The sequence below is a fragment of the Elaeis guineensis genome, chromosome 4 (assembly GCF_000442705.2).
Source record: "Elaeis guineensis isolate ETL-2024a chromosome 4, EG11, whole genome shotgun sequence".
Lineage (NCBI taxonomy): Eukaryota > Viridiplantae > Streptophyta > Magnoliopsida > Arecales > Arecaceae > Elaeis > Elaeis guineensis.
In genome coordinates this window covers 18,240,823-18,262,476 of record NC_025996.2, presented here as the reverse complement: position 1 = coordinate 18,262,476, position 21,654 = coordinate 18,240,823, and the positions used below count along the sequence as shown (strand labels likewise).

The 21,654-nt window shown below is 47.7% G+C and overlaps 1 protein-coding gene across 1 annotated transcript; it reads right to left on the bottom strand.

Moving 5' to 3' along the window:
• Window positions 1-13,287: 13,287 nt before the first annotated feature.
• Window positions 13,288-15,041, bottom strand: LOC105043593 (protein GRAVITROPIC IN THE LIGHT 1). Its single transcript, XM_010921174.4, has one exon. The coding sequence runs from the start codon at window positions 14,796-14,798 to the stop codon at window positions 13,410-13,412; it is 1,389 nt and encodes a 462-aa protein (XP_010919476.1). The 5' UTR covers window positions 14,799-15,041; the 3' UTR covers window positions 13,288-13,409.
• Window positions 15,042-21,654: the final 6,613 nt, after the last annotated feature.

Sequence of the window (21,654 nt, the reverse complement as noted above, 5' to 3'; positions counted from 1 at the left end):
GTCATACAGTAACCATCTCCAAGTAAATCATATAATCAGGCAATGGTTGAAACAGAGATCTTAAACGGGCTCTTGCCAAGTAAGAAAAACTTGTATATAACTTATGGCCTTGTATCATTTGTAAAAAGAGCAAGAGAATAAGATAAAAAGGGTATTCAAACTACATATTATTAAAAATACAAGGTGGCTAGAAAGCTTTTCTAATATGCAGATACATCATTCGTCATTGAAGTATAACCATGAAAAAAATAGATCCCTTGAAGAGATTAACAGCTTCTAAAATATTGGTGACCAGAGAGCTAGCTTTAACTAATTTGTCTAGGTATTGGTGGAGACCACGCCAAAAGGATACCGTACATCAATAATTTTGAATGGTTAAAAAATAGTTTAAGTCAGCTAATGTGCCGCATAAAAGATGTCATGAATCTCCATTTGTGGGGTATATGAATGTATGCGCTTATTCATGCAGATAAGTATATATTTGTAACTTTGCTTTCCTTAATGGCTGAAAAAATAAAATGTAAAATCTGTATTCTTACAGTTAGGTATGAATAACAAAAAAGTCCTAACCCTAAAGTTGGTGTCCTACAGCTTGACCAGTTATAGGAACGGAGAGAAGCGGATAACCTTACTGGTGTATTCTTTTTCATCCTAGAGAAAGAAGCATTGAAAAATTCCAGATATTAGTGACCAATGTCAGGAAAGGGATCTAGCAATCTATGTACAAACGTCAAAAGCAAAACTTCTCATTTCACCACCTTTTTTTTTTTTTTGAACCAAAATGGGCAAACCTTCTCGCAGTCACATCATGCATCATGCTGGCTACTGCAAAAACTGGAATCTCAACAGATGAACTAATGAATAGGCAAAGAACATACCTGCTCCATATGTAGGCATCAATATATTTAGTAAAGGCAGAGTAAGCCAGTTGATATCCAGATGTGACTAGCTCTGGTAACCAAATACACTTCAGATTATAGAGAATGGCCTGATAAGTATACACAAGAAGTCTAATAGCATTAGAAATAGATTTAGCAGGTTGGTAAATGAAAACATGATACCTAAATGTAAGCCAGTATCAATTCAATAACCACCATGGCTAAGCACAGAGATATTTGGATTTGGATAACCATGATTGATTTTTTTTTTTGAAAAAAAAAAAAAAAAGCAACAGTCCACTGTGAAGAAGTTACAGAAGCAGGGTTGCACTACCATTGACCTCACTTTAGCAAAATAACAGGAAAGTGGCCTAGCATAAATCTTTCTGACAAGCTTGCATGTAAATTTTCACTAGAAACTACAGCAAGCTGAAGATGCAGAGACTATTTTCAATATGATGATGGCTGAAGCTGAAGCCTTGAAGGTCTACTTCAGTAATCATAAACAACAGCATTTACTAAAGATCATCATCGGGATGCAGCTCTACATCTAATCAAAAAGGGCACGATGAAAAACTAAATGATGTGCCAAAACTGGCTGCAAGCTAGATATATGCCTTGAAAATAATAAATAAGCAACAGTGACTCAGGCCCAACGCAGCATCTGTTAAATCATAATAATAATAATAATAATAATAATAATAATAATAATTATTATTATTATTATTATTATTATTATTATTATTATTATTATTGGGATATACCGATCGATCCTGATGCCGACTCACCGACGGATCACGATGCCGATCCATCCTCGACGCCGACTCACCGACGGATCCCGATGCCGACCCATCCTAGAGGATGGACCGACCGACTTTGCCCGTCTGATGACGGAGAACACCAACGGTAACTACCGATCATACCCGGCCGGAACGCGTCGGCCTAACAGGCCAACACTGCCTCCGATCGCCTAAAAGCCCATCTCGCATCACCGACTCCCTGTCGGTTTGGACAACCGACGTCCGACCTCTACAGGCCCTTCTGGACGCCGAACGAGCGGCATGGGCTGCAGTCCTGTCAAGGACATGCCGTGCAACCGCTAGGGGGCGTTGTCCTGCCAGGAACCTGGGGCGCTGTCCTGCCAAGGACGCGAATTAATTCCTAGGACCTGTCAGCTCGTCAACGACGTAACAACCCCCGGCGATTTGACAACTCTTCAGTTGTCTACATCACCGACGGCGGGACCATACCACCTCCTACTATAAAACGAGGTAAGGCAGCAGCTTGAGGGGAGGTCCTTTTTCTCTCTCTCTCGCTCTCTCCACCGCTGAGTCCCCTGATTCCACTCTACTGTTGCCTAGTCTCCTCTCTGACTTGACCGTCGGAGGGTCCCCACTGGAGGCATCTCCGGTCAGTGTGGACTTTCCTTTGCAGGTGCTCGTTCCCGGCGACCAGGCGACGAGGAGATTGGCCGCAACAGGTTTGGCGCGCCAGGAAGGGGGGCGGCTGGCACACGACCTCCACAGAGTTCGAAGAACCTTTCCGAGATGACAAGGACCAGGGCTCAGCGGTCGAGAGCCACCGAATCGGCGAGACGATCTTCCCATCGGGGAGAGGCTTCTCCACCACTCCCCGCCATAGAGCCTAGCTCTCCCCATCCCGCGGTGACTACGGAGACGCAGATCGCAGCGATCGTACGGCAGATGACCGTGTTGACGGACGCGGTCAAAAGCCTTCAACCCACCCGGTTGCCGCGCTCGCCGGCGGAGCAATCGGCGGCGCATCCAATGCCCTCCAGGAGCAGCCGCCGACGTCCGTGTCGGTCTCCGTCTCCTCCTCGGGAGCAGCTGTCGTAGCACTCCCACTGAGAGGAAGAGAGGCGGCTACGACATGATGCCCGCCGGTCTCGACGACCGTTCCCTTCCCAGCTGGAACGAGCAAGGAAGGAGAAGCGCCGCGAACACCGTCCGCCTCCCTATCGGATTCATCAGAAGACTCCACCCTCGGAGTCTCTCAGCACCGACCGACGACTACGAACATAGGTTTGAAGAAATCGACCGTCGGCTTGCCCAGCTACAGGTGGACGAACAGAAGTCCTCGAACGACGTCGACTTTCAGACCGCCCAACCTCTCTCCCGACTCATCCTCGACGAACCGATCTCCGGTCGGTTCAAGATGCCACACCTGGAGCCTTACGATGGCTCTACTGACCCTGTCGACCACCTGGAGAGCTATAAGGCTCTCATGACAATCCAAGGGGCAACCGATGCCCTCCTCTGCATCGGCTTCCCCGTCACGCTTCGCGAAGCCGCTCGGGCTGGTACTCCGGCCTTCGCCCAGGAAGTATCCACTCCTTTGGACAGCTCGAGCACTCCTTCGTGGCCCACTTCAGCATCAGTCGGAAGCCACCACGAACCTCGGATAGCCTTTTCTCCCTCAAACAGGGAGAAAACGAGACGTTCTGACACTTCGTGGCGCGATTTAACACGGCCACGCTGGAGGTTCGAGATCTCAACGAGGATATGGCTATCTCGGCCATAGAGCGGGGGCTGAGGGCATCCCGATTCACATACTTCCTGGACATAACCCTCCCCCGAACGTACGCCGGACTGCTGGAGCGCGCGTACAAATATATGCACGCAGACGAAGGAGCTTCCGACCGGCGCCTGACCGAGTCCAAGGGTCCGAAGGAGAAGCGAAGGAAGGGTCGGACCCCTGCCGAGCCTAGCAGGCCCCCGACCGACAGACGGGTCTCGCCCCCGCGACGGAGCCCCAGATCACCTCGACGGTGGAGTCTGAGGCCGATGCACCTCCGGTATGATTCCTATACCCCTCTCTCTGCTCCTCGTGCGTAGATTTTGATGGAAATCGAAGGGGAGGAATATCTGTGACGGCCCCCGCCTTTGAAGGCAAAGGACCTCGACAGGCGAAAGTACTGCCGATTCCATCGGGGCCACGGCCACAATACCGAGCAGTGCAGCCAACTCAATGATGAGATCGAAGCTCTCATACGCCGGGGATATCTCGACAAATTTCGGAGAAACCCGCCAACTTGGCCCGTCACCGACCGACGACCCCAGCCGACTGAAGAAGCAACGACTAACCAGCCTACGGTCGAGGTCATCAATATGATCTCCAAACGACTGGGCCCGGGGACGACTGCTGGAGGGGAGCCGACGAAGAAGCTGCGCCCAGATGATGTAATTACTTTTACAGATGAAGATGTTCGGGGTATCCAAACTCTCCATGACGACGCTGTTGTTGTCTCGGCAACAATAGCAAATTATGATGTAAAAAGAATCTTTGTAGATAATGAAAGTTCAACGAACGTTTTGTTTTACTCGACTTTCTCCCGGATGCGACTGTCGGCCGATCGGCTCAAGAGAGTCTCTACGCCCCTGATAGGCTTCGCTGGAGATGCTATCACGGTGGAAGGGGAAGTTACTTTGCCCGTGACGGCTGGAACCGAACCACGACAGAGCACAGCCCACTTGACCTTTACGGTCGTCCGAGTATCTTCGGCCTATAATGCCATACTTGGAAGATCCGGACTAAACACCCTCAGGGCGATAGTCTCGACGTATCATCTGCTGGTTTGGTTCCCGACCAAAAATGGAGTCGGAGAGATGCACGGGGATCAACAACTCGCCCGACGATGCTTTCAGATTCTGCTCAAAGCGAACAATACTTCACGATTGGATGGAGGAGATGGTTCCGTACTGGTGGGCAGTAGATCTCCACCATTGGCGCCGTCTGTGGGAACCGACCGAGCAACTTGTTCCCATCTTGATAACGGAGAATCCCGAACGAGTGGTCTGGGTCGGGTCTCAATTACCCGACCCTGAGCGATAGCAGTTAGCGGAACTGCTGAAGGCCAATGCCGATGTATTCGCTTGGTCGGCAGCGGATATGTCGGGCATCCCCCCGGAGACGATGACACACTGACTCAATATCGACCTAGCAATGAGGCCGGTGAGGCAGAAGAAGCGGTCTTTTGCTCCTGAAAGACAGAAGGCCATTGACGAGGAAGTGGATAAGCTACTCGAGGCGGGCTTCATTAGAGAAACTACCTATCCCGAATGGCTCGCCAATGTCGTTATGGTGAAGAAAGCCAATGGAAGTGGAGGATCTGCATTGACTACACTGACTTGAATCGGGTCTGTCCGAAGGACAGCTTCCCACTTTCAAAGATCGACCAACTGGTGGATGCGACGTCCGGTTATCGACTGCTCAGCTTCATGGATGCCTTCATCGGGTACAACCAGATCTGGATGGCGCCCGAGAACGAGGAGCATACGACTTTCGTGACCGCCAAGGGCCTTTACTGTTACAAAGTAATGCCCTTCGGTCTGAAGAACGTCGGGGCTACTTACCAGCGACTTATCAACAAGGTCTTCAAAGACCAAATCGGACACAACATGGAGGTGTACGTGGACGACATGCTAGTGAAGAGTGCGCAAACTTCGGATCACGTGCAAGATCTTGAGGAAACCTTTCGCACTCTACGATGATACGGATGAAGCTGAATCCGACTAAGTGCGCCTTCGAGTGATCTCGGGGAAGATCCTCAGATTCCTCGTTTCGCAACAAGGAATCGAGGCCAACCCCGAGAAGATCAAAGCAATCATCGACATGCGACATCCGAACACCAAAAAAGAGGTGCAGCGACTCAACAGAAGGATCATCGCGCTTAGTCGATTCATTTCTCGGTCGGTTGAGAGATGCCTCCCGTTCTTCAAAACCCTGAGACAGGCAAAGTATTTCCCTTGGCCGGACGAGTGCCGACAGGCCTTCGAGGAATTGAAGAAATATCTGACTTCTTCGTCCCTACTTGTGAGGCCGGAGGTCGGGGAGGTACTGTATCTTTACTTGGTTACCTCCCCAGAGGCAGTTAGCTCGGTGCTCGTCCGAGAGAACGAGAACCGAGTTCACCAATCGATATATTACGTCAGCTAAGTGCTTCACGAAGCCGAGACTTGGTACTCGAAGGTAGAGAAAATGATATTTGCTCTGGTCATTTCAGCACAGTGGCTCCGTCCATACTTCCAGAAGCACGCTATCGTGGTCCTCACCGACCAACCCCAAAGAGCAATCCTGCACCGCCCTGACACATCAGGACGGCTGGCGAAGTGGGCTGTGAGACTAAGCGAGTTCACATTCAATACCGGCCGTGATCTGCTCTAAAAGCCCAGGTTCTGGCCGACTTTGTCGCGGAATGCCCGATGACCGACCGAGCGACGGGAGAGGGGAGCTCCGAAGAGGTTGGGACCTCCGAATGTGACCCCAATTCAACCTGGGTGTTGCACATCGACGGAGCCTCCAATGCTCGAGGGAGCGGAGTCAGGTACCTGCTCACCAACTCGAGGGAGTGGTTACCGAGCACGCCCTCTGATTCGACTTCAAGGCCTCCAACAATCAAGCCGAATATGAGGCACTCGTCGCGGGCTTGGGGTTGGCACTGGAGCTCGGGGTCGACCGTCTCAAAGTCTTCTCCGACTCTCAACTGATCGTTGGACAGGTCAAAGGCGAGTTCGAAGCACGGGATCCGACCATGGCCAAGTATCACCAAAAAGTAAAAGATCTCATAGCACCCTTCAAGTACTTCAAGATCTTCCACATCCCCAGGACCGAAAATGCTCGGGCTGACGCACTCTCCAGGCTCGCGACATCCGACTACGGCACCTTGGTCCGGACATTCATAGAAAGTCTTGAACAACCGAGCATCGATAAGATCGATGAGGTGCTATAATTGCGACAGAGCCGAACTGGATGGATCCAATCGCTCAGTACCTAACCGACGGAACTAGCCCCGAAGACCCCGCGGAAGCCAAACGGCTCCGGTGGGTGGCTTCCCAATATGTGATGGTGGACGGCCGACTATACAAAAGGTCATTCTCTCTTCCCTTGCTGAAGCACCTGGGGCCGACCGACGCAGACTATGCCCTCAGAGAAGTACATGAAGAGATCTGCGGTAATCACTTGGGGGGCAAATCTTTGGCTTACAAAGTCCTGCGACAGGGTTACTACTGGCCCACCATGAAGAATGACGGGCTGAGTTGGTCCGGAGGTATGAACCGTGCCAAAGGTATGCCAACATACAACACCGACCCGCCAGCCAGCTCACTCCCGTCATCGCCCCGTGGCCCTTCGTCCAGTGGGGAATCGACATACTCAGACATTTTCCTCCGGCGTCCGGTCAACGGAAGTTCATAGTCATCACGATCGACTACTTCACTAAGTGGGTGGAAGCCGAACCTTTGGCGCAAATCACTGAGCAGAAGATGGAAGACTTCGTTCAGAAGTCCATCATCTTCAGGTTCGGATTGCCAAACACCATCATTACCGACAACGGATGACAGTTCGACAACCAGGACTTCAGAGACTTCTATGCGAGGTTTCATATCACACACCGACTAATCTCGATCGGACATCCACAGTCCAACGATGAGGTCGAGGTGACCAATCGGACCATTCTACACGGACTAAAGATCTGACTAAATGAAGCCAAAAGCCTATGGGTCGAAGAATTGAACTCCGTCCTATGGGCCTACCGGACGATGTCCCGTGTCCCAACTGGAGAATCTCCCTTCAACTTAGTCTATGGAACGGAAGCAATGATCCCGCTGGAGATCGGGTTACCATCGATCAGGGTCGAGCAGTATCGTATGTCGGACAACTTCGAGTGTCGGAGAGCCGACTTAGACCTCTTGCCCGAACTCCGATGCGAGACACAACTCTGTATGGCTTCCTACCGACAAAAGGTGGCCCGATACTACAACACCAGGGTTAAGCCGAAGCTTTTCCGACCCAGAGACTTGGTCTTAAGAAAGGCGGAAGTCTCGAAGGCCCTGGACCGGGGGAAGTTGTCCCCGAACTGGGAAGGACCCTACAAGATAGCCGACACCTACGAGCCGAGAGCTTACTTGCTGGAGACCCTAGAAGGAATGGCCATCCCCCGGACTTGGAATACCGACAATCTGAGGTTGTACTACCAGTGAGCTCTGTATCCCCTCAACCGGAATACAAATGCAGTTTCAAAACTTCAGAGTTCGGGACCTTGACTCTTCGACTGTGGCTCAGCGCTCGTCGGGAATACAAGCTCCGACGCCCCGACTTGGGCCCAATGTTTCGTTGAGAATCAATGGCCCGGTCGCCGACAACATATCGGACACTTACGATGACCGATGTATCCATAACGACGGGAGCTACACTCTTTCTACAGACAGACTCTCGGGCGAAGCGATCGGCTAGCTTGCTGACTTGGCCCCAGCCAAAAAAGGCTAAGCGCCAACGCGACCAAGGTCACGTTCGCAGCCTACCGACCAGATCACGATCGATCGAAGGATATTCGACTTGCCACCGTTTATCACGCGCCACGACGTGTGTGCCCGACCACAGCCTGGGTAACGGGAACCCGACTTGCCATCATTTTCTCGATCGAATGCGTCGGACGCCATTCGACCGAACGCATCGGACGCTATTCGACTGGTCACATCGAGCGACTTTCGACCCACCGGACATGTGTCCGGAGGTTGGCCGACCTTGACTCAACGAACGTGCCCAACTCATGTCGGGGTGACGCATGCTCGACTTTGACCTCTGACTCACGATCGGGCGACGGACGTTCGGCTCAGGCCTCCGACGGTCGCACACTACGACAGTCAGGACGGACGGTCTGTGATAGGAATTCGCCTTGCCTTTTCCATGGTACACGTTGCCGACTACCTCGGCTAACGACTTGGGATGTTACCAAGTGACCTAATAAGGTATGATGACTCTACGACTCTAAGTCAGAGCGCATCTTAACATGCGAAGGGAAGAAGCTAAAAATGCTTAATTTCATTAAGTCTACAAAATTGGGCCGAAGCCCGATTACAAGTACATAAAGCGAAACAAAAAAGTAACAAGACCCCGATCATCCTTCGGAGTCGACCTCTTCGATCGGGAGGAGCTCGAGGGCAGCCGGTGCATCCACCCTGGTCGGTGCTGGGTCAGAGGTCGGGGCCGTCTCCTCTTCGGTGATCTGCTCCGGGACAGTTTCCTCCACCGCAGTAGCGTCTCCCGACGATGGGTCGGCCACCTCTTCCGTGGCTTGGTCCTCGGGTCCTGGGGGGACGATCCCGCTGAGGTCGAGCTCCGGGTGCAAAGCCTGGACTGCGTCCCCACTGTCTTCATACCCCATCCGGTACGACATGAAGCCGCTTTCCAGCAGTTCCTCCCGATATTTGTCGGAGCCGCGAAGTCCTCCACCGTCCGACCCAATGACTCCTTCACCGACCTCGCCTCCGCCTCCGCCCGATCAAGTGACTCCTTCGCCGACTCTGCCTCCGCCTTCGCTATGTCAGCGTCGGCTTGGACGATTGATAAGTCCTCCTCGGTCTTGGCGAGATTCTCCAGGCTAACCCGGAGCTGCTCCCGTTCAGCCTCGAGTTCGGTGGCGACGCCATCCCGCTCGCGCCGCAGTCGATGAGTGGTTCGACCCTTGCGCTTGGCTTCCCCATGGGCCGACTTAAGTTCGACCCCTGAGGCAGCCAAGGCGTCCGTGAGATGAGAGATCTCATCCTCGAGTCTTGCCTCCCGATCGGTCGACAGCATCAACTGCTCGACCAGTACCGCCTTTTCAGCTTCGACGGTCACCATCCTGTCCTTTCAGATCGTCCGGACGTCCCCGAACCTTCGGTATCCGGCCTCTAATTCGGACATAGTGTAAATCAACTGCAAACAGAAACCGACCGTCAGAAAGATAAAATAATAAAGACAGCAATAAAGAAAGGAGGCGAGGTGGAACTTACCCCGATCATGGTCGGGTAAAAGGAAGACAGCATCTCAGTCACCTGTCGATCCTTCAGAACCTCCACGTCGGCTGGAAGGAGGGTCCCTTGACATAATCTCCTGGTCAAGTTATGGTCGGCCAGGGCTGATGCTCCCTCGGGACCCAGGTGCCCGACGACGTGGCGCGACCCCCCGACCTTGAGTCACCTGCGGGGGCCATCAGGGCCTTCCCTCGATCGGCCGCCCAGGCCCATAGATCGGGGAAGGAAGGGATGCTCGAGCTTGATTGAGCACCCCCCGAGGCAGCAGCGAGAGCCGACGGAGGACGTTCGGGTTCCCGAACGACATCCTGCGCCTCCTCCATCGGCAAAACCGCCGACGCTCCTTCGGCCATTCCCTCCACCGGCTGCTCCTCTGGTGGTGCCGTCGGAGCCGAAAGCGCGATGACTGGCTCTGACTGATCGGCCACCGACGCGGTGGTAGTCGGCGCTATTGTAGAGGGCCTCTTCGGCGGTCGTGAGGGCCCGACCCCGGACGCCGATCTCTTCCTCGCCGCATATTGTCTGATCTTGATGTCAGTCGGCCTCATCCTCGATGGCGTACTTGCAATATTCAATGAGAGAATCAGTACATGTTCGGGGACAAACACGAAGTGAAAAGACAACGATGGATCGAGCAGTACCTAGACGGGGGACCAGGCTCAGGCCAGCGTCATAGAGGGCTTGTTCGGTAACAAGCTCCCTCTGCTTCGGTACCGACATGTCTTTGAGTCGGTAGAAATCCTTCCGGTCGTCCGCCTCCACTCGGCTGTTCTCGTTCGCCTCAGTCCGAGGCTCACCCCAGCAGGAAGGAAAACCACAAGGAGAAGAGGAGGAAATAAAGAAGAACTGATTCTTCCACCCATGAATGGACGATGGAAGATCAGTGATGAAAGAAAGGCCCTTCCGGAGATTGAAGAGCCACCACCCTCGGCTTTAGGGTGGGGTCGAAGGACGAAGAATGCCCGGAAGAGAGAGATTCGAGGGTTGGTCGGCAAAAGCTGACACAATAGGGCGAAGCTGATTATTAACCGAACTGAGTTCGGCGCCAGTTGCGCCGGACAAAGTCCGTAATAATCTAGAAGATTTCGAACAAACTCCGGAATCGAGAGCCGAAGACCAGCCTGGAGGTCCTCGACATATAGAGCCACCTGGCCCGCGGGTGGGTTGTTGACCCGTCCCCCAGCCCCAGGGGCGAAAAGTCGGAACTGCTCCGGGATACAGTACTGATCCCGAAGCCGATCGACATTCGGCCCCGAAAGTGAGGAGGCCTCTACTTCCGGGGTTGACCGAAGATCATCGATCAGATTCCCCGACTGAGCTTCCCGAAGAAGAAGTCCTGGCCATGATGCCAGAACCAAGAAGAAGGAAAAGACAGAGAAGAAGAAGGAGAAAAGATTTCAAAAGAAGCAAGAACAAGGCGAAAGGAAACACAAGTCTCGGATGGACCTTCCAAAGAATGAAGGCAGAAGCAGCTACCTGGGACGGAGGGGGGACCGCTCGGGCAGAGTCTCTGCAGCAAAATCGTGAAAAGTGAGATTTTGGAAACAAGTAACCTCATATATATAGGGCCCCTCGACGGCCGGGATGAGGGCGCGCCGATGAGAACCTCTCGGATGATGACATGTGGCAGCACCCGGGCCCTCCTCCAGCCCGACGGTTCGGCGCACCCATCCCAGATCGGGCCACGTCGCCTTCATTTGCACGAACGACTCCGGCCCAACGACTTTCCGACACGTGGCAGAAAAATCGTGCCTCAGAATTAATTCGCTGACGGCGATCCACGTTCCCGATGGGACGCCTGACGGTGGTCCGCGCTCCCAAGGGAGCGCCAGGTGGCGATTTGCGTTCCCCAGAAGGCGTCTGACATCGGATCATCTGACACCAGATCATCCGACACTGAGTCGTCTGACACCGGATCGTCTGACACCAGATCGTCCGACACTGAGTCGTCTGACACCGGATCGTCTGACATCGGATCGTCTGACATCAGATCGTCCGACACTGAGTCATCTGACATCGGATCGTCTGACACCAGATCGTCCAACACTGAATCGTCTGACACCGGATCGTCCGACACTAGATCGCCTGACACCGAATCGTCTGACATCGATTCATCGAACGTCAGGTCGTCTGACACCGATTTGTCCAGGTCGTCCGCTGGTGAGATCAGCAGAATCAAGGCATGACACAATGAAGAATCCACTCCTTTCGTCCGATGCCCCACCTACGTGGAAACGCGGGCCGACGTGACATCAGGCTCAGGAGTGGGGGGGCAACTGTTGGGATATACCGACCGACCCTGATGCCGACTCACCAACGGGTCACGATGCCGACCCATCCTCGACGCCGACTCACCGACGGGTCCCGATGCCGACCCATCCTCGAGGATGGACCGATCGACTTTGCCCATCTGACGACAGGCAACACCAACGGTAACTACCGATCATGCCTGGTCGGAACGCGTCGGCCTAACAGGCCAACACTGCCTCGATCGCCTGAAAGCTGATCTCGCATCACCGACTCCTTGTCGGGTGGGACATCACCGACTCCCTGTCGGTTTGGACAACCGACGTCCGACCTCTACAGGCCCTTCTGGACGCCGAACGAGCAGCATGGGCTGCAGTCCTGTCAAGGACATGCCGTGCAATCGCCAGGGGGCGTTGTCCTGCCAGGAACCTAGGACGCTGTCCTGCCAAGGACGCGAATTAATTCCTAAGACCTGTCAGCTCGTCAACGATGTGACAACCCCCGACTATTTGACAACTCTTCAGTTGTCTACATTACCGACGGCGGGACCATACCACCTCCTACTATAAAATGAGGTAAGGCAGCAGCTTGAGGGGAGGTCCTTTCTCTCTCTTTCTCTCTCTCGCTCTCTCCACCACTGAGTCCCCTGATTCCTCTCTACTGTTGCCTAGTCTCCTCTCTGACTTGACCGTCGAAGGGTCCCCGTCGGAGGCATCTCCGGTCAGTGTGGATTTCCTTTGCAGGTGCTCGTTCCCGACGACCAGACGACAAGGAGATTGACCGCAACAACAACAACAACAACAAAACAATAACAACAACAACAACAACAACAACAACAACAACAAAAAAAAACAAAACAATAATAATAATAATAATAATAATAATAATAATAATAATTAATATAATAATAATGCTTCACATTCCACTCTGACAGACACAAAGGACAATATTTGGAATTGAATACTATATGCTAAGTCATAGATCTAGCACACTATCCAACCTAAAATTGGAATTTAGAGAAGAAGCTCAACCAAATCAATGAACAGAATAGCTGAGATCCAGACCTACTCACAGCATTCGCAATGAAGAGTCCACCACATACCACCAATTTGTAAATCCTATTATATATTTCTGTTATATTCACGATCAAGAAACAGGCCTCTGGTCTTAGAACCAAATGCATTTCCTTGAAGGAAATGGCAAAATAAACTGCCTTTTTTCCTATCAAAACTCCAAAATATGGCATCTAGCTCACAGATCAAAATCAAGATAACTCACCCAAAACAGCCTTTAATTGAACATGTACCGAAATAAGACAAAGAAAAGTAAGCCTTACAGCAAATCCAATGAAAAATTGAAATGTATATTTTATTATATTCTGTAATCCTTCATGTTATTAATACAATCTTTTCATACCCTTCCTATTATCTCCTGTACCAATAGGACATCGCTAATCTTTCCATTTACAATGTTAAACATGGAATTGTACCACCTCCTTCAAGCCATTCAGATACACCCTACTCTGAATCACTGTCTTCCCAACCCGAAATCCCGGAACCACAGTAAACCCGACCTTTGGCCGTGACTTCTTCCCGTGGTCTGAGCCCATGGTGACTGCCCCTCGGACAATGCTTTCCATGTAAACCATTGAGAACTCAGTCCCCCCTGCCACCTGAAAGATTTCCACCACCGGATCATAAGCCCATGCCAACTTGTGGAGTGTCCAAATCGAGCTGGCCATGTTCACAAATGGCTCATAAAGAGGGCTTGAGGGCCACAATGTGCCCCATACGGATTCCCCATGGTCCGAATTCCTGCAAAGGGTGGACTCCATGCCTGGATGAATGAGTTGCCGGTACTTCCTCTCACAGAACTTCGCAAAATCGCAACTTGAGCTCCCACTAATCAGCTCCAATGGATCGACAGCTGAATGCTCGATGAATTGTGTAAGAGAATTCATTCTCCGAGTATTAACATCAATCCCGTCCAACCCAATTCCATCACTCCCTTCGCGACTGAAGCCCTCAGAATCGAACCCTCTAAACATCCCCAGATAAATATAGGACAGAATTGCATACGGACAATGCCCTGCTTTGGCGTAATCCACATTGGGGTAGATCGAGTTAGCCACCAAATCCAAACTCCATCCGGATCTCTTCATCAGATCGACCAGGCACCGGGTGAACCGGTGCACGACCCGGCAAGTGTCCTTGAGCACCGAGTCGAAGACCCCAATCGACAGCAAGGCCTCGACTTTCCCATCGGGAGGGGCGCAGGCCCGGTCGAGCCGCTTCGCAAGCTTCGAATTGGCCGCCTCGATGTCCCAGAGGCTCCGCTTCAGGGCGGCGGACTCGGCGTCCTTCCGGTCGATGTCGGACTGGAGGCGGTTGACGACGGCGTCGAAGGTGCGGAGGAGGTGCTGGTTCTCCTGCACCTGGGCCTGCAAGTGGGAGGAGAAGGAGAAAACCTGCCTGGGGCTAGGGTTAGGGTTTTGGAAGTAGGAGTCCTTGAGGTCGGATAGCCGGCGGAGGTGGGAGACCGCGGCGCGGTCGGCGAAGCGGACGGCGTCGGGGAGGAGGGGGGAGTGGGCGGTCTGGAGGTGCAGGTAGGCGGCGCGGAAGGAGGAGATGGTGGCGAAGAGGGCGAGGATTAGGGTTTCGGGGTCGGGCTTGCGGGGAGGGGGGAGAGGGTCGGGCTTGAGGACGACGACGCGCTGGCCGGTGATGATCTCTTCAGGGCCGGGGTCGAGGTCGATGGCGGCGGAGATGCTCGCCTTGTCCTCGTCGTCCTCCTCCTTTTCGTCGTCGGCGAAGAACTCGATGGTTTTGGTCTTGAATGCCAGTGCGAATTTTTGAAGCATTTTGTGGCTGAGAGGGAGTGACCCGACCAATGGGCCAGAGACGCAAAAAAGGGAATTAGGATGGACGGAGTAGTTCAAGAGGGAGAGGGGCTTTCTTTCCTTTCCTTCTTCCTCTCTTCTTTTAGTTTTTTTCCTTTCTTTGGGTGGGAGTCCTGCTTTTGCTTTGGACTGCGAAGGAGAGGGGAGGCCCAAAGAAGAAGACGGAATGTCGATTGAAATAGAGGACGGAGGGGTTCCGGAGAAGCCAGAGGAGAGAGAAGTTTTGTCTGCTGAGCTGGGAATGGGCTGGCTTCACTCTGTGTTCTGAGATTTTTCTTAGCCTGCGTGGCATTTTTATATTTATATTTTTAAAATAATTTTTTTAAAAAATATTTAATAGTATATTTTATTTTTAAATTAATTTTATCATTTTTAAAATTAAAATTTTTTATCCTAACTATATTTGAAAATAAAAAATACATACCTTTTACGACCCCAGCCCAACTATCATTATTATACTATTATTGTTATCCTCTTCATCTCTACCATCATTTTTATTATTAAATTTATTATAATTATTATCATCATTTTATTATTTTTATCGTAACACCATTAGTACTGTCCCTATATTATCAGATTATAAATGCTGTCAATTCTGCTGCTATAATAATTATCATTATCATTATTATAATTTTTATTATCTCTACATCATTATTATTAATTATATTTATATTTAAAAATAATCAACTACAATAAATATATTTATATTTTTAAAATTTAAAATAAAATTAAAATAAATATTTATATTGTTAATATTTATAAAAATGGTGCTCGGCTATTTCTTAATGTGTCACGGTTGATAGGATTATAATTTTATAAGCGGTGACCGTTGAGGGGGGCAGATCCCGCCGCTCTTGGCATTAAATAATATGCAAATCTTGTTAATGGTTTGATTAACTACTATCCGGAAAGACACAGTGAATTGAGAATTGGTATGGCGTGCGTGGTCAATGGACTGTGGAATTAGATTAGGTTTTTTTTTTTGTAGAAAGTGGAATTAGATTAGTTAACTAAGTGATTAGCATTATTTGGCTAAGAGTCTTGGAGGTACGCATCACGTGGACGGTGGAAGCATTAAATCTCGCGAGTGGAGTGCTTGGTTTGCTTGCCTTGCACTCCGTGTACTAATTATTGCGCTCACTGTGGAGTGATCATTCCATTTTTAGGTCACGAGACTGGAGAGGGCAGAACAGCGGGGCACATTTGTTAGCACCACTGATCATGTGGCAGGCCTCGGGCCTAAATTCTAGGCATTGTGTATCGGGCTGCAGAATGGGCTCATTAAACTTGCAATCTTCTGGGCCCAACATCGGCCTATCAACCACTCTATTTCTTGCGTAGGACACGTGGGTGTGGAGAAGAGGTGTCCCACTTTTGTTTCTAGAATATACTTTCTTAGTTTCCCTAGGTCAAAACGTCTCTCTAATTATGGCTGGGATTGACATGAAGGTTGAAAATAATTAACTAAAGCCACCATTTTATGCTAACAGGACATACTTTATTTGGAGGGAGGTGAAGTTGGTGGCTTGCGTTCGCCAACCTGACTCCAAGGTTGTATTGAGCTACGTTAATGACTTGGGAAAGTTTTTTACCCTATCGTACTTTAAGGAAAAATAAAATGCATACAAATCTTGAACTAACCGAACCAAAAATTGTTGCAATAGAGCTCTGAATCTGGCCAACCCAGACCAAATAGCTGATATGCATTAGAGTATTATTTTATGCATGTGTGTATGCATCTGAGTGTGTATATTTGTGTATGCGTGCACATTCATATGTACACATGCACGTATGTAGTTCATATGATGTAACTGTATACGACAATCATGTGTCATTAAGATAAACATAAGGATTCTTCATCAGAAACATGAACCTGTGTCTGTCAATTAAATAGAAGGTTAAATATAATGATCAAAACATGACTTACTATATATAACCATTAGGACTCCTTCCTAGATAGCTCTTGTTGTGCGCCATTTGATATCTCTAGTAGCTTACCTCTCTCGTATGGACCTAACCATATTGTGACTGAGTTAGAAAAAGTGAAGTTACGTAGGACTTGGATCTGCAGGTGGGTTTTGGTCAGTTGGTAGTTAAGGTCAGATTTGGGGCGGCTCACAAGCCAACTGCATCATCCTAACTGCCCTCTAGGTTAAAGAAATTCACAAACAAGTGTCTCAAAAAGATAGTGATTAGTGAATAATCAATTCTCATACAGAATATTGTGCGAATGAGTCATTAAATATAGGTATTTGAAAATTATTTTTATGGTTCAGGTAAAAAAAGATTGTAATGATTCTGATAAAAAGTTAGAGAGAAACCTAGAAATGTCTAAAAATTAACAGAAAAAAAGGAAAATAACTTCCTATCAATATAAATGCATAGAAGAATTGGAGGCAAAGGTATTGACGACAAGATGGGGAAAAGGCAAAAAGCAACAGCACATGACATCAACTATTCAAGGGCAACAAATATTTCATTCGTAAACTCTAAATAATTTAAAATATTCATTGATTCTAGAATTGTAGGTGATTAACAGTTATTAAAAAAAAGAAATGCTTCAAGAAGCCATTCAATCAAGGAAAAATACGAATACTTAATTTTTAAAAAAAATGATACAATTGAATTATACGTAATTCATGAAAACAAGCTAGAAATACAGAACAGAATAAATTATTAATTAAAAAAATATATCTCTCTATGTCAGTAATTTCATATCAACTCATATTTCCACGAGTGGAGAGAAGTTCTACACTAACCTGTAGATTATCTCTGTCATACCCCGAACCCAACATCCGGATCGGATACGTGATGGCTGCACACTCCTTAGAGCAAGCCCTAAAGAATATGCAAGGCCAAATTAAATCATTACAATCTTATCAACCATAATATTTAATTTCAATAATAATTCATAAAACTTGCATAATTACAATTAACATTCCTTCGATCCTCTGATCAGATATCAACGGTATTCTATCTATGCATCCGCTCACTCACAAATCCATACCATAGCCAACCATGGACATCTTGTAATTCTGAGAAGAAAAGAAAGATGAAGGGGTGTGAGCTTTACAGTCCAGTAAGAATTTCCATATCACACCAATATAATAATATAATCTGAAAATAAAGATAAGCAATAACACATAAAAGTCGATGTTCACTGTCCAGAATACTGCAAATATTTATAGATTATTTATTTTATCAAAAGAGATGCATTATCATATGTTAATAAGTGAAACAATTTTATTCAACGATTGTTTCATGTCTTATCTTTCTATTTTCTTCTATTATCACATCGTCTTTAATCCTTTTCTTTTGGTCTTTGGCTTTGGACTACCAGGATCATGCGACGATCTTTTATTCGGATCGATTTATGTGATCTTCCTTGGATCGAAATATTCATGATATTTTTCGGATCAAATGGCTATGATCTTTCTCGGATCAAATCATTCATGATCTTTCTCGGATCAGATTCTTTCACACATAAGCCTGTGGGGGCTGTTCCAGGCATAAACTCCTGACAGGCTATTCCACATGACAAGGCCAGTCCAAACCATATTTTTCTTTCTTTTTATTTTCATGAAATTATAATATTTGACTTCATTAATCAATTCAAATTTTGCAGTGTAATAAATATGTCATACCCATAAAATCATGCCATCAATCACTGATACATATGTATTGATATAACATACTCATGCTCAAAATCACATAAATAAATAACAGTATCTCGGATATAACAAATTCATCGATCTCAAATCCAACGATGTGAAATCAATGAGATAAAAACAAACGGTAAAATAACATATATAACAATGATCATGTACAGAGATTTTACCTTTACCGGTGACTGATCCAAGCATAGAAATCAATGTTCTTCTTTGATTTATGAATTTCTTTAACAAAATATTCCACTCGATATCATATGCAGACAATCATCTCTTCATAACCCTAATCACATATAAAAATCATATATGAAAAAAATTATCCGATAATCAATCATAATAACACAAATCTAGGACCTCTCTTAGAATTAACTAAAATTAGGATTTGTGTATATATCAGGATCCTCCACTGATCCATAAGACTTCTAGAGAGAGAAAATTCATAAAGAGAGAGAAAAAATTTTAGAGAAAGAAAGTAGAGAGAGAAAGTGGGGAGAGAATCTTCGTATCCTTCCAATGAGGCAATCATGGTCGAGATCATCAGAGGTCATATCAGGATGACTCAATATGGATTAACCATGATTTATGTTATCAATTTCGAATAAAGATCGAATCGAAATCTAATCTACTGCACGAACTTTGAAGCAATCTCAGATCATCATATTTTCATATCAATTTTATCCTAGGATTCGTGATGAAATCAAAGAGAGAAAGACACTAGAGAGATAAAATCCATAAAGAGAGAGAAAGGTCTAGAGAGAAAATTTAGAGAGAGAAAATATAGAGAGAATGTAGAGAGAGGAGAGAGAAAGGAGGGAGAGGAGAGAGAGAAAATTTCTCTCTCTTCTTTTTTTTAAATTTTTTTTTATTTTTATTTTTCTCTTTCTTCTTTTTTTTCTTTTTTTTTTCTTTTTCTTTTTCTTTTCCTTCTTTCTTCTTCTTTCTTTTTTTTTCCCACGGCTTCCCTTGGGCCGAAACAGGGGATGGACGAGGGGGCTCCAGCTTGGCTTCGGCGAGGGCGACGGCTTCGTCGGAGGTTCGGCAGCAGGTGGAGGCGGCGGTGGAGCAAGGAATGGCCGGCGACAAAGTTCGGCCGGCGAGAAATCAAGAAGAGATCAGAAAAACAGAGGACTACCACTTTTTCTTTTGTTTTCCGATCATTGGCCGGTCACTGGCGGCCAATACCTTCAGGAAAGAGAGATAAAGGGATGAGGATCCTATCATAGGGATGAGATGTCGCAACCGACGGCGCCGGTGGCCGGAAAAGAGAAGAAATGATCTGACCGAAACAGAGCAAAACAGGATTCACCATTTTCATGGATTTTCCGACGATCCTGAAGGCCGGCGAGGGTGCACGAAGCTATGGAAAGGAGGGGAAGGAAGAGAGGAAGGAGGAGAAGGGCTTACCTCAAGTTTTAACAGCGTTGTCGGCTCCAATTTCCGGCGAGCATGAGTACAAGAGGTCACGACTTCAACGGAAGAAATCAAGAGATCAAGCTCGAAGATCACCGGTGGAGAGTCTTAAGGGAGGGAAGGAGGGTTTTATAGGAGAGCTATCCTACCCTAAGCCGGACTCCATGGATCCGATTTCATCGGGGTCGGAGAGGAAGAAGACTCCGGTTAGGAGTCTTCCTCCTCCTCCCGTCAAGCTCTATTTTGGGCTCTCCAAATTTTGCCAGGCCCAAGAGCCCTATGGGCTGGGCTGTGACAACCTCCAATAATAGCCATCTGAATCCCGAGGGTAGCCTGCGCTATCTACACTTCTATTGGACATGAAGAAGCCTCGGTGAATAGGTAAGCCAACTTCAGGATGATATATTAATTGCTCAAATGGTGCTCCACGTAATTCAGAAGCATTTTTATAACTCTTTTTAAAGGTGTGCTACTGGATTTCCTCTCAGGAAAAAACAGAAAGGTGTCCTACCGGATTAGCTGGGTAATTAGATGATAGGATTCAAGTTTTCTTGTAAATACATGGATTTAATGGTTAAAAGATTAATTTTCTCCATGTCACTCCCTCTCAACGTTTCAATCTTAACTGGCTGATTCCATGTTTGCTAGGCCCAATGGTTCTGGTCCAAGAAAAGCTTACCTAGTCGCTAGCTGGTGAAGACTCCACACTATGCCCCTGTGGCTTTTTTTAACATCCAGGGAGGACCTTTCTTGTTTCTACTGTATCATTTCCTTTTCTCATGTGGAAGTTACAGAAATGCTTTTCTATCACAACAATTTATTGCGTTTATGAGATTGTTTTGGCCATACAAAAGAAGGTACAAGAAAGGTATGTCTAGCTATTTAACGATGGTATCGATTTAATATTTTCAGAGCTAAAAGTGAGAAGCTATTCTTAGAAGGAAAACAGCATCTAGAGCAAGGGACAAATGCTGTATTGGTGTGAAATGAGTTGATAAAAACTCATTTGCTTTTGTATTATTGATGCTCCTTGCTTTCTGAATTCTGAGTAGGTTCTCTTGTCAGCGAAGGCTGACAACATGATAGCCAAGGATACCAGCGCTAGGCTCGACATTAATTGAAAAAAAAAAAAAAGAGAAGCATGAAAAGAGGAGGACCAAAAGCAGCATGTACACCAAAAATAAGACCCAAGTATGCATACTTTTCTTGGGATCACATGCCGGAATCATGTTAGTTCCGTGGATTGCGAGTGGGGAACACATAGTAAACTGCAATAATTGCCGGTTGCAGTCGGTGAGCCCCCCAAGTCTCACATGCATGAGACTATTTCTTCTTCTGTTTACATCGATCAGAACGTATTACCGAGGCTTCCCCGGGCCCGGGGCAAGTGGCAAATAATGAGCCAAGCCTGGGGACTGCATCTAATGATTCTCTCTATTAATGGACAGCACGCCAAGCACAGCCACCTGAACAGAAAAGCTGGTATATTTCTGAAACAACAATTACGTCATTGTAGTGTTTATAAGGCATAATAAACCTACCACTTATACGTATCCCGGAATTTCTATAATGGCCATAGTTTAAGACTACAAGTTTGGAGTTATTATGTGCAGGCTAATATCGTTTTTACTCTCTTGGTTGATTGCTGACATGAAAATGCTTCTTATCCCTTGGGAAAGGAAAAGATGTGATAATAATAAAACATTTCCATCTCATTCTTTCTCACGGATTTCAGAACT